A 12,510-nucleotide genomic window follows, 5' to 3' on the forward strand; every position below is an offset into this window, starting at 1 on the left:
AGTGGGAGTAGGAGCCTGCATGTGAGAGAGAGCATATGAGAACCTGGTGTTTGTATGGGAATATGAAGCTGTGTGTGAGAGCGCATGTAAAAGCGAGAGCCTGTATGTGTGTCTGTGAGGGAGAATGGGAGACAGCATGTGAGAGCCTGTGTATGTCTGTAGGGAGGAATGGGATTGGAAACTTGCATATAAAAGAGAGCATTTTAAGAGTGAGAGCCTGTGTGTGTGAGAAGGAGCATGGAAGAAACTGGGATCGTATGTGAGAGATTCTGTGTGTGTGTGTGTAAAGAAGACAGGAAGATAGAGAAGAAAAGGAATAAAAGAAACCCTGAAAAAGAATAAGGAAGAGACTGGGACTAACTGACTAGAACAATAGACAACAAAGGTAAAAAAAATTTTTTTTTCCTTTCAGTGATTGGAATATGCCATCTTTGGGAATGTGCATTTCTTATATTTGTATTTTGCTTTTTCTTCAGTATTCTAGTATTCAGTCTGGTTTCTCAGGCTTTCCATTTCAGTTTTGTCTGCATGTTTATTTCTAATTTGTAGTCCCTTATTCTGTATTAGGTAACGGTCTGTTTGTGTTGCGCATGTGTGACAGAGATGCAGTATTTTGGCTAGAGTATAATTTCTCTGAAGGGATTTGTAGCAGTTTGGCTTGTTCTGTTTGCCCACTAGGGTAGTATATTAGTGTTCTTGGGCCAGGTGTAATGTTTTCCTTGCTGCCTTTTTGTAGATAAGGTTGCTGCTTTTTGAGTCCTGAGAGTTAGTGCTGTTTTGGTATGGTATTTATTTTGCCAAGGTTTGTTATTTCACAAAGTGTTTTGCAGCAAAGGGAATTTGTTTTGCTGTCACTTTGGCATTGGAATTCAAATTTTTTTTTTCAAGTCCTAATTCTGTTCTGCACCTGTTGCAAATCTTTTTATGATGATGATTATGATTATTGCTGTTTTATTGTAGTTCTATGCATTTCTAGGAAGAGGACTCGTAAAAGAATATATTGATATTTGCTTTATGTGTTTGGATCTGATGTTCCTGTTAAGTGTTCCTTTTTTACTTTTTACATGATATTGTGCATTTATAAACTGCAATAAATATCAAATTAATACAGATTAATAAGGCATTTTTAATGTTGGTAAATGCTTGAAATAATAGAATTAAAATATTTTAAAATGTCACTCATGATGCATGATTGCTATTGCAGATTACTCAGAAATCCATTGTAGGGTGCATACTAGTAGGAACTAGATCTGTATGTCTACTGCCCACCTATTTTAACCTTGGGGCCCTCCAAAAAATCAGTTCTGACTATGTCACTGGCTTATGGTTCTGTTAGAGTCTTCAAAGATGAAGTGAAATTGGGGTTCCCTTGCAATCTAGACTGCAGCCTTCCAAATGGGGCATTCTGAAGCCCTTAGGTAGTCCATTCAGTTTTTTGTTTTGCTTGAGGCTAATAAGCTTGGAATTGTTGTGGAGAAGAGGACAGGAGGCAAGGAAGCCCAAAAGGGGTTAGGGATAGGGAAGGCACGTTTGTTACACCCAGATGTGATTGTCAAAGCTCGCAGTATTAGAGCCATAGTTGCGTTGGTAGCCCACCTGAGATTCACCTCCATGGAGAAGATCCACAAAGCTGCAATATGGCGTTCTCCCGCACATTTCCATCTCACTAATATTTTGACCGGGCCTCCCGATGTGACAATTTTTGACAGTCTGTTCTACAGAGTCTTTCAGGTGTAGAACCCAACTCCATCCTTCCTAGAACCCGTTATTTGGTTAGTCTGCCATTAACAGAAACATGGGAGTATCAGCACAGAGCGGTAGTTACTACCGTACAACGCTTGCTGGGCAAACTGGATGGACCATTTAGTCTTTTTTTTTTTTTTTTTTTTTTTACCATCATTACTATGTTACTATGTATATGTTAAAATAAAACAGAAAATATTAGGAGGGCCTGTTGCCACCAAAAACAGTCTGTTGACAAGGTTTTGAATTTCATCCCCCATTTTTTTTTTCAAGGCAGGCCTGTAGCTTGGGATTCCCCATATGTGAGGACTGTTTGTCCTCAGAAAAAAAAATACCTGTAGCAGGTATGATAGAACAGCAGGATGTCAGTTCTTGCAAAACCCTCTTACCTGGGCTGTGCATACCCAGTGGGGTATGCTCAAAGCAAAGCTTCTAGAAACTTTTATGTCTGAGTTCTATGGTGGGCTGCATCTGATGATGTCGCCCATGTGTGAGGACAGACATCCTGCTCTTCTCGGAGAACACCTGCTGCAGGTGAGTAACTATATCTTATTTTCTCTATATAGGTTCCCCCATGCTTTAAAAACAAAGGAAAAAGGAGACCTGAAGCTCTCAGGTAGAAGCTATTTGTATGAGGGTGCTTAGAAGGAAGTAAATTAGGGTTTGGATTTGGCCTCATTTAATCCTCTTCTACCCATTTATAAACCAGTTGCTATTGGTGAACTGCATGGAATTTTTGAGAGTTGTTTTGTATGATCCGATTTCACCATTTGCTTTTTTAAGATAAAAGGAGGAAGGAAAACATAAAAAAAGAAAAAATATTTTTAACAATTTCTCGTACTTTGGTACTCTTACCTTGAGGCTACAACCTATAATGTTGATCCTTATCAGAACCTCATGCATCCATCATACTGCATGTAAGAGAGAATAAAGCATGTAAGAAAAAATATAGCATAACAAATAAATTGGATTTTCAAGAGAGATGTGTGGTAATAATTCATTCATTCATTTATTTATTCATTCTTTCATTCTTATAGACCTCTCATGCAGAGAAACCCTGATTGGTGCGGTTTTTATCAAAAGCCTACAAAAAAAACCCAATTACATAATTTTCAAATTAAAAAAAAAATAAAATTGTTAAAACAATAAAGCCTATTACATTTAAATATAAATGGGAAAAGCCAAGATTTCACCCTTTTCCAGAAGAGCAGGTAATTTAACTCCATCTGCAACTCTTTTGCTACTGAGTTCCACAGTTCTGGTCCTATAACAGAGAAAAGCCGCTTCCTGATTGCCCTTCTGACACCTCCTTCACTGTTTGTACTCTAAACAAAATCTCTAATGTGGAGAGAAGGCATCTGCTAGATGTATAAATGTCTACTAACTGTTGTAAGTACTTTGCTCCCTGGACATTAGACGCTTTAAACTTTAAATTCATAATCTTAAATTGTATTAAAAGCATTTTTCCAAAAAGTGTAAAAACAAACAATGGAGTAGGGCCCAAAGAACAATATAAAAAGACAATATTTTAAGGAATTTTGTTAGTGCTACTCTTACCAGCTCTTTGTTTTTGTTTGATTGTACTGGCCATGTTCTTGGCGCTTCCTTGCCCCTGGTGTAATGAAATTGTATGGTATTTTTTAATGCTTGAAACCACTTTGGGGGCAAGTATTTGCATAAGGCATTTTCTTAGTGTTTAGACAGGTGGATCCAGAACAAGTGGGTTATGCAACTATACCAGCAGATGGAGATGGAACAAAGCTGACTTCACAGTATATATTTATTTATTTATTTATTTAAGTTTTTTTATATACCAACATTCAAGACAGTAGTCCCATCATGCTGGTTCACAAGAAACAGGGGTGCAATAAACAATATATACCCCTGCAGTTACATCAGCCCACCAGTATTCTCCATCTCCAGCAGATGGTGGATGTGCATCTCCCTACTGGGGTTTGCCCAAAGTTTTCAGAAGGAGATAAGAAAGAAAATGACTACACCCTACTCTCCTGTGGTGATACCATATGATCCTTCCCTCAGTTGAGAATTCCTGAGGTGATATATATATTGGATTTTCCCTCAGATGAGTGCTTTGGTCTGGTAGCTGTTTTCAACTGGTGTGGACTTAGCTGTAAAAGACTGCTGAAAGGCATGTGGGTGCAGGGAGCTGAGCGGGGCGGTGACTGTATATGCCCTCTCCCCCCGCAGCCGGAGACTGATTCTGTACTCAGCCAGGATGGGCTGAGCTCAGGTAAAGCAAAAGAGAAAAGAGATGGAGGGTTGTTTGTAGGGATTCATCTTTCATGCTCAGCATGCCGATCCAACATTCGTTCCCGCCTCCGAGGGAATTTAGGGGACCTGGGCAGCCTGGCAGGTTCAGCAGCCTTTTGGGCTAGGGCCTAGGCCCTGCTCTTAGGCTTATCACTGCGTTCTGCATAATAGGCCATGGTGGAGTTTTCGCATGTTTTCCTGTGCATTAGGCTGCCCGCTTCAGGACTGTCTGTTCGTGCAAGTGCATTTGGCTGTGCGCCCAGTTTTTAAACGCTTAGTTGGGTGCCTGCTTGGGCATCCAGTTCGTAGTGGCATCTATTTGAGGTGCACATTTACCTATATGTACAATCTGGGTGGCATTGAGGATACGTAGTTTTTTGGGCGCTTATCGAGGTTCAGGGTTGTATGCTTAAATTTAGGACGCCTGTTTTTTGCAGCTCTAATATAGCTGGATACACACCTTTCAGTTGCTTGTTAAAGTGCACTGATAGATTATGGCGCCTATAGCTAAGAAACCTAAGTGCCTTACCCTCTGTGCTGCTTGTCATATTCAGGCATCACAGCCTGACATTCTCTCTAACTTGTGCCAGCGCTGCTTGGCCCCGACTAATCTTGCCAGGTCAGAGTTGCAGGTCGTGACCTCCTGCATGCCTGGTGCTGCGGTTAAGCATTGAAGTACACTTAAATCTGCGAATGGTCTTCCCGATAGGCACGGATGATGAAGTTGATCCTTACTCCTTGGAGGATGGGGGAATTCCTCTGGGATTGGAACCGTATAGGATTAAGTTGCGGTTCTTTCATAGAGATGAGTCACTGGCTCTGATTTTCCAGACATTAAAGATGCTGGGAGTACCTGGGACTGAATTCATGTCTGAGCCAAAGAAAATCCCATTTTGATTTCTTTACATAAAGCCTCTTGTTTTTTTCCTGTTATGAAGGCCGTTCAAGAATTGATTGATCTTGAGTGGGGCACCCCAGAAGCTAATTTCAAAGGGGGACGAGTCTTGGAAGGACTGTACTATCTGGATCCAGCTGTGAGAGAGCAATTACGTGGATGCGCTTGTGTGTGCCGTCACCAAGTGGACAACTATCCCCGAAGAGGGAGGAGCGGCCTTGAAGGATGTGAAGGAGGATTGAGACCATCCTTAAGCAAGCACTTGAAGCAGTGGTAATAACTTTGCAGATAGCTTCTTGTTGTTCCCTACCGGCTTGCTCCTGTTTACTTCTCTCTTAGTAGGTTGATAACTCTGGAGTAAATTCCACTTGTTATGGAGCCAGCAGCCGCCTTTTTAGCAGATGCAGGCTGTGATTGGGTCTGCATCTCAGCTAGAGGGGTAGTTTCGGTAATAGCAGACAGGCATCAGTTATGGCTGAGAATTTAATCAGCCAATGCGACCTCCAAGTCTAACCTTACGAAGTTACCCTTTAAAGGCTCGCTCTTGTTTGGGAGCAAGTTGGAGAAAATGGCCAGTAAGTGGGGCGAGTCCTCAGTTACCAGAGGATAAGAAGCAGATGCCGCGCTCCTTTAGCATGAGAGGTCATGCTAGGGGATCCGAGCATTTTCGACCCTACAGAGGTTCAGCCTTTCAGAGGACTTGACCTTTCTGTAGGTCTCAGTCCTTTTGTCCCAGCCAGCCTAGACAGGGCACAGGCTCGAGTAGTGGAACCCCCGAGCTGTTAACTGAGTGTGCCAACCCACCTCGGGGAATAGGAGATATAGGGGGTCACCTCTCTCTCTTTTATCAGGTGTGGGTCAAAATGTTTGGACATCATTTTCAGTTTCGAGCACTGCCTTTTTGTCTGGCCACCGTGACCAGAACTTTTTCCAAGGTTATGGTGATGGTGGTGGCGGTGAAGTTGAGAAAGGATGGGATTCTAGTATACCTGTACTTGGGTGACTGGCTGATTCAGGCCAGGACGCTGGAAGAGAGCCTCCTGGTGTTGCTCAAGGTGATCTCCTTATTGCAAGAGCTCAGTTGGATGGTGACCCTGGCCAAGAGCAGTCTTCAGCCATCTTGGTCACTAGAGTATCTTCTGTGTTCGGTTCTACATGAAACAGGGCAGGGTGTTTCTTACGGAGAGTCATATTCAGAAGTTGATGGTGCAGGTGCAGCTATTGATGAACACAATACACCTGATAGTGTGGTCCAGTCTACAGGTGCTTGCATTAGTGGTGGCAATCTGGGAAGTGGTGCCGTGAGCTAGGGTGTGCATATGTATCTTCTTCAGAACACCCTGTTGTCTTATTAGTGCCCACAGTCTCAGGACTATTCGATTCGGCTTCACCTGCCAATGGAGGTTTGCACTCACCTGCAGTAGTGGTTAAAGGCAGATCATCTGAGAAAGAGGGCTTCCCTAAGCTCAATGGACTAGCTGGAACTGACAACAAATGCGAGCCTCCAGGATTGGGGGGGCTCAGTGTCAGGATCTGATAGCAAAAGGGTGCTGGAGTCCAGAAGAGTCTCTCTGGAGTATCAATCGGCTGGAAGCCCATGCGGTCTGGATGGCATGCTTGCAGTTTGGGAACAGATTGCCGAGTCGCGCGGTCCGAATAATATTGGACAATGCAATGACTGTGGCTTACATCATTTGCTGGGGAGGAACCAAGAGCCAGCAAGTATCACAGGAAATAGCCTAACTTATGAAATGGGTGGAAGTGCATCTTCAGGAGATCTCAGCCTCACACATTGCAGGAAAAGACAATGTAAGAGCAGACTTTCTTCTCAGGCAGAGTTTGGATCCAGGAGAATGGGAAATGTCAAACGAGACGTTTCAGCTAATAGCAGATCTTCAATGCGAGAAGTTGCTAATAGGTTCAGAAACGAGGCCTTACGTTTCTGGACCTACTAGTGATTTCTCACACTGCAAAGGTTGCTTGTTTCTTCAGTCACAGGCGAGATCCAAAGTCTTTGGGAATCGATGCTCTCGTGCAGGGGTGGACGGAGAGCGATCTGCTGTGTGCCCCCCCCCCCCCTCCCCATGGCTGAAGTTGGGCAGACTTATATGGAAAATTAAGGGTCACAGAGAGATGGTGCTTCTGGTGGTACCAGATTGGCCCAGGAGACCATGCTAATCAGATCTGCGAAGGCTCCTGGTAGACTTCCCTCCAGCTTCTGGCACACAGGGATCTGCTGTTGCAGGGGCCTGTTCTTCACGAAAATCCGATTCAATTTTGTCTTGTGGTCTGGCCCTTGAGAGGGCTCACTTGCTGAAGCGTGGATATTCTACTGCGGTGATTGCCACCTGCAGTGAGCAAGAATTTCTCCACTTCCTTAGCCTAGGTGTGGGTTTGGCGAGTGTTTGAAGCTTGGTGTGAAGATTGAGGGGTTGTTCCTCGTTCTGTTGAGATCTCGCTCATTTTGAAATTTTTGCAGGATGGCTTAATAAAGGGTTGGCCCTTAATTCCTTAAAGGTACAGGTAGCAGTTCTTGTTTGTTTCAGGGGTCAGGTGAATGATGGACCCTTGTCAGCTCATCCAGATGTGGCCCATTTCCTGAAAGAGTGAAACGTCTTTCTCCTCCCTTGCAGTTGCCAGTGCCCGTGTGGAGTCTTAATCTTGTTTTGGATTTCTTAGCGGGCCCTACTTTTCCACCAATGCATAATCTTTCTTTGTGGTTATTGATCTTGAAATTGGTGTTGTGGCAATTTGTTCTATGTGTAGAATATCTGATCTGCAGGCCTTGTCTTGCCAGGAGCTGTTCTTTCGAGTGACTCCAGGAGCGATACAGCTGCAAGATGTTCCTTCCTTGTTGCTGAAAGTGGCCTCAAATTTTCACTTGAATCAGTCCATTTCTCTGCCATTTTTGGATAGGAAGAGAGATGGAGAGGAATATCGCCTGTTACGACCTTTGGATGTCAAGAGACAGATTGTGAGGTATTTGGAGGTTTCTAAACCTTTCAGAAGACTGATAGCCTATACGTCGTTCTCGGTGGAAGTAAACAGGGTGAGCCCGCTTTGTGGGCTACTAAGCTCGCTGGATTAAGGAGGTAGTTACAACTGCATATGTGGATGCTGAGCAGCCATTGCCTAGTCAGGTTAGGGCTCATTCCACTAGGGCTCAGGCAGTGTCATGGGTGGAAGTTAGATTGTTGTCTCCTATCAATATTTGCCGAGCTGCGACATGGTCTTCCTTACACACCTTTTTCAGGTATTATCATCTGGATGTGCAGGCCCAGGAGGACACAGCCTTTGAAAGTGTGCTTTTGACTGGATCGCGGACAGCTTCCCACCCTGTTCAGGAATAGCTTTGGTACATCCCACTTATTCTGGATCTACCTTTCTAAACACTGAGAAATGACTACTTGATGATTTCCTTTTCTTTAGTATAGATAGGTGGATCCACCTTCCTGCCCTTGGCTGCCAGCGGGTTGTGCTATTGTCATCCTGCGAGGCTGCGTGTTTCCAGGGGTTATGGGTAAGTGTTAATCCAGTCCCTAGACTAGTGTTAATACATTCTTTGTCTGAGGTCAGTGTTTCCTGTTGACTGAGTGCTGGAACGGCTATCTTGTATTAAATTATGTTAGTCTGTCCACAGTTGGCTTTTGCAGAGAATACTGGTGGGCTGATGTCGCTGCAGGAGTATATATGCTATGATGCCAGTTTTGCTCTGTCTCTATCTGCTGGTAGATGTGCATAACCCACTTGTTCTAGATCCATCTGTCTGTACTAAAGAGAAGGAAATTATCAAGTGTAAGTAGTAATTTTTCATTTATAAATATAAGTAATGAAAGGAAATGTTAATACTTGTAAAGTGCTTTTGAATTATGTTAAAAAAAAATGTATATATGCAACAGAGTAACAGCTTACTGAAAGGAATACATTTATGTGGCTTTTTTTAATGGATTAGAATGTCAGGATCTGCTCTCAGTTTGTGTGTTCTTATTTATTTCAATTGATATCTCTAATTGGTTTAGAAAACACAGGGTACAATGTTTCATACATATTAAACTGATACAACTTCATGTACTTGCCTTAAAACCTAGGTACCATCGGTCATGTAGCTCATGGAAAATCAACAGTAGTGAAAGCAATTTCTGGGGTTCACACCGTCCGATTTAAAAATGAATTGGAAAGAAATATCACGATCAAGCTGGGTTATGCGAATGCTAAGGTTAGTTAATGCTATAAGATCAGCATTTTTGTTTCAGATAAACTCTTTTGTAACATAGAAACACAGAAATCTGATGGTAGAAAAAGGGTCTATCCACAAAAAGTGGAATATAAATTTTATCTTGTCAGCAGTAAAATCCCTACTACACTCTGAGATTCCCTGTGCTTATCCCATACTTTCTTGAATTCAGATACTGTGGATGTCTCCATCACCTCCAGTGAAAGGCTGTTCCATGTATTCTCCACTTTTTCTATAAAGAAATACTTCCTTACTCCTGAGCCTAAATGGTCAGTTTTCCAAATGGAGAAGGGTCATCATTAGAGTACCACAAGGATGGATACTGGGACCTGTGATGTTTAACATATTCATAAAGGATCTGGGAAAGGTAACGAAGAGTGAGGTTAAAATTTGCAGATGACAAAAATTATTCATAGTTAAAATAGTATATTGTGAGTAACTACAGAAGGATCTTGTGAGACTAAAAGACTGGGCATCTGAATTGCTGCTGAATTTTCATGTAGAAAAGTGCAAAATGATACACATAGGGAAAATAAAAAAAAATCCCAACTACAGGTATACAAATGCTTGGTTCTGTATTGGGAGATACCACCCAGGAAAAGGACTTTGGCGTTCTTGTGGTCAATACATTGAAATCCTTAGTTCAATGTGCGGTGGTGGTCAAAAAGCAAATAGAATGATAGGAATGATCTGAAAAGGAATGAAGAATAAAACTGAAATCGCCATATTGCCTATATATCAATTCATGGTGTGATCACATAAGAAATTGCCATGCTGGGTCAGACCAAGGGTCCATCAAGCCTAGCATCCTGTTTCCAACAGAGGCCAAAACCAGGCCACAAGAAACTGGCAATTACCCAAATACTAAGAAGAACCCATGCTACTGATGCAATTAATAGCAGTGGTTATTCCCTAAGTATAATTGATTAATAGCCATTAATGGACTTCTCCTCCAAGAACTTATCCAAACCTTTTTTGAACCCAGCTAAACTAACTGCACTAACCACATCCTCTGGCAACAAATTCCAGAGCTTTATTGTGCGTTGAGTGAAAAAGAATTTTCTCCGATTAGTCTTAAATGTGCTACTTGCTAACTTCATGGAATGCCCCCTAGTCCTTCTATTATTTGAAAGTGTAAATATCCGAGTCACATCTACACGTTCAAGACCTCTCATGATCTTAAAGACCTCTATCATATCCCCCCTCAGCCGACTCTTCTCCAAGCTTAACAGCCCTAACCTCTTCAGCCTTTCCTCATAGAGGAGCTGTTCCATCCCCTTTATCATTTTGGTTGCCCTTCTCTGTACCTTCTCCATCGCAACTATATCTTTTTTTAGATGCGGCGACCAGAATTGTACACAGTATTCAAGGTGCGGTCTCATCATGGAGCGATACAGAGGCATTATGACATTTTCCGTTCTGTTAACCATTCCCTTCCTAATAATTCTTAACATTCTATTTGCTTTTTTGACTGCTGCAGCACACTGAGCCGACGATTTTAAAGTATTATCCACTATGATGCCTAGATCTTTTTCCTGGGTGGTAGCTCCTAATATGGAACCTAACATCGTGTAACTATAGCAAGGGTTATTTTTCCCTTGCACTTGTCCACATTAAATTTCATCTGCCATTTGGATGCCCAATCTTCCAGTCTTGCAAGGTCCTCCTGTAATGTATCACAGTCTGCTTGTGATTTAACTACTCTGAATAATTTTGTATCATCCGCAAATTTGATAACCTCACTCGTCGTATTCCTTTCCAGATCATTTATATATATATATATATATATATATATATATATATTGAAAAGCACTGGTCCAAGTACAGATCCCTGTGGCACTCCACTGTTTACACTTTTCCACTGAGAAAATTGACGATTTAATCCTACTCTCTGTTTCCTGTCTTTTAACCAGTTTGTAATCCACGAAAGGACATCGCCTCCTATCCCATGACTTTTTAGTTTTCGTAGAAGCCTCTCATGAGGGACTTTGTCAAACGCCTTCTGAAAATCCAAATACACTACATCTACCGGTTCACCTTTATCCACATGTTTATTAACCCCTTCAAAAAAATGAAGCAGATTTGTTAGGCAAGACTTCCCTTGGGTAAATCCATGTTGACTGTGTTCCATTAAACCATGTCTTTCTATATGCTCTACGATTTTGATCTTGAGAATAGTTTCCACTATTTTTCCCGGCACTGACGTCAGGCTCACTGGTCTATAGTTACCCGGATCGCCCCTGGAGCCTTTTTTAAATATTGGGGTTACATCTTGAGTATTGTGTGCAGTTCTGATCGTCCTATCTATAACAAGACATTGCAGATCTAGAAAAGGTGCAGAGGAGGGTGACATATATGATGAAAGGAATGAAACTGCTCTCTTATTATGAGAGGCTGCGCAAGTTAGGTCTTTCAGATAGAAATTTACAAAATTTATGAGTGAGGTAGAATGGGTAAATAAGCCAGTTATTTATTCTCAAATAATACTAAAACGAGGGAACATTCATGAAATGTAACAAGCAGCAGATTTAAAAGAAACCATAGAAGGTATTCTTTTTACTCGTTACACAGTCATAGTGTGGAATCTGTTGCCAGAAGATTTGGTCAAGGTGACTGGCTTAGATTTGTACATGTTTCTGGAGGAGCAGTACCTAAAACATAATTAGCCATGTAGACCAATGAAAGCTATTGCTATCCCAGGAAGTGAGTAATAGGAAATAGGTCTGTTTCATGGATCTACTGGTACTTGCTACCCTGCCTAGCCACTGTCAGAGACAGAATGCTAGATTTGATGGACCTTGCCCAGCATGACATTTCTTATGGAAAGGAAGCAGTAGAACTAGGGGTCCCAAAATGAAACTCCAAAAGGAAAGAATCAGAACCAATATAAAGAAATATTTTTTTCATGGAGAGGGTGGAGGATGCCTGGAATGCTCTTCTGGAAGAGGTGGTGAGGACAAAAACAGTAAAATTCAAAAGGGCATGGGGTAAACACTGTGGATCCCTAAAGGCTTATAATGAAGAAAAGGGTGCATGGGAGTAACTTACATGGAGCGGCAGTTACTACTATAAGAAACTTGCTGGGCAGACTGGATGGACCATTTTTTTTTTTTCCTGCCGTCAATACTATGTTACTTTGTTCTTAAATGTGCCCCTCAGCTAACTTCTGCTTTTCCGCAGTATTCCAGACTAAGCCCCTCTTCTTTACCTCTCCCTTCCCACTTGCCGTCATGTGGCTTCGGGTCCTATCTTAATGGGGCGGGAGCATTCCCTAGTTGTTCCTACCCTGCTGGTGCAGTAATCTAAATTTCCTAGCGTGTAGCCAGATGGACTCAGGACTTCAATGGGTTATGTGCTCCCCTGCTAG

At 42.2% G+C, this 12,510-nt stretch overlaps 1 protein-coding gene across 2 annotated transcripts in view; it reads left to right on the forward strand.

The window, feature by feature from the left end:
- EIF2S3 (eukaryotic translation initiation factor 2 subunit gamma) overlaps positions 1 to 12,510 on the forward strand; it is a 131,819-nt gene that overhangs the window by 29,647 nt on the left and 89,662 nt on the right. For both annotated transcript variants that reach the window (XM_029603076.1, XM_029603075.1), the window contains exon 3: positions 8,998 to 9,125. In XM_029603076.1, coding sequence (XP_029458936.1) covers positions 8,998 to 9,125 — 128 coding nt within the window. The remainder of the gene's footprint in view (positions 1 to 8,997; positions 9,126 to 12,510) is intronic.

The sequence above is a fragment of the Rhinatrema bivittatum genome, chromosome 5 (assembly GCF_901001135.1).
Source record: "Rhinatrema bivittatum chromosome 5, aRhiBiv1.1, whole genome shotgun sequence".
In the NCBI taxonomy this organism is placed as follows: Eukaryota; Metazoa; Chordata; class Amphibia; order Gymnophiona; family Rhinatrematidae; genus Rhinatrema; species Rhinatrema bivittatum.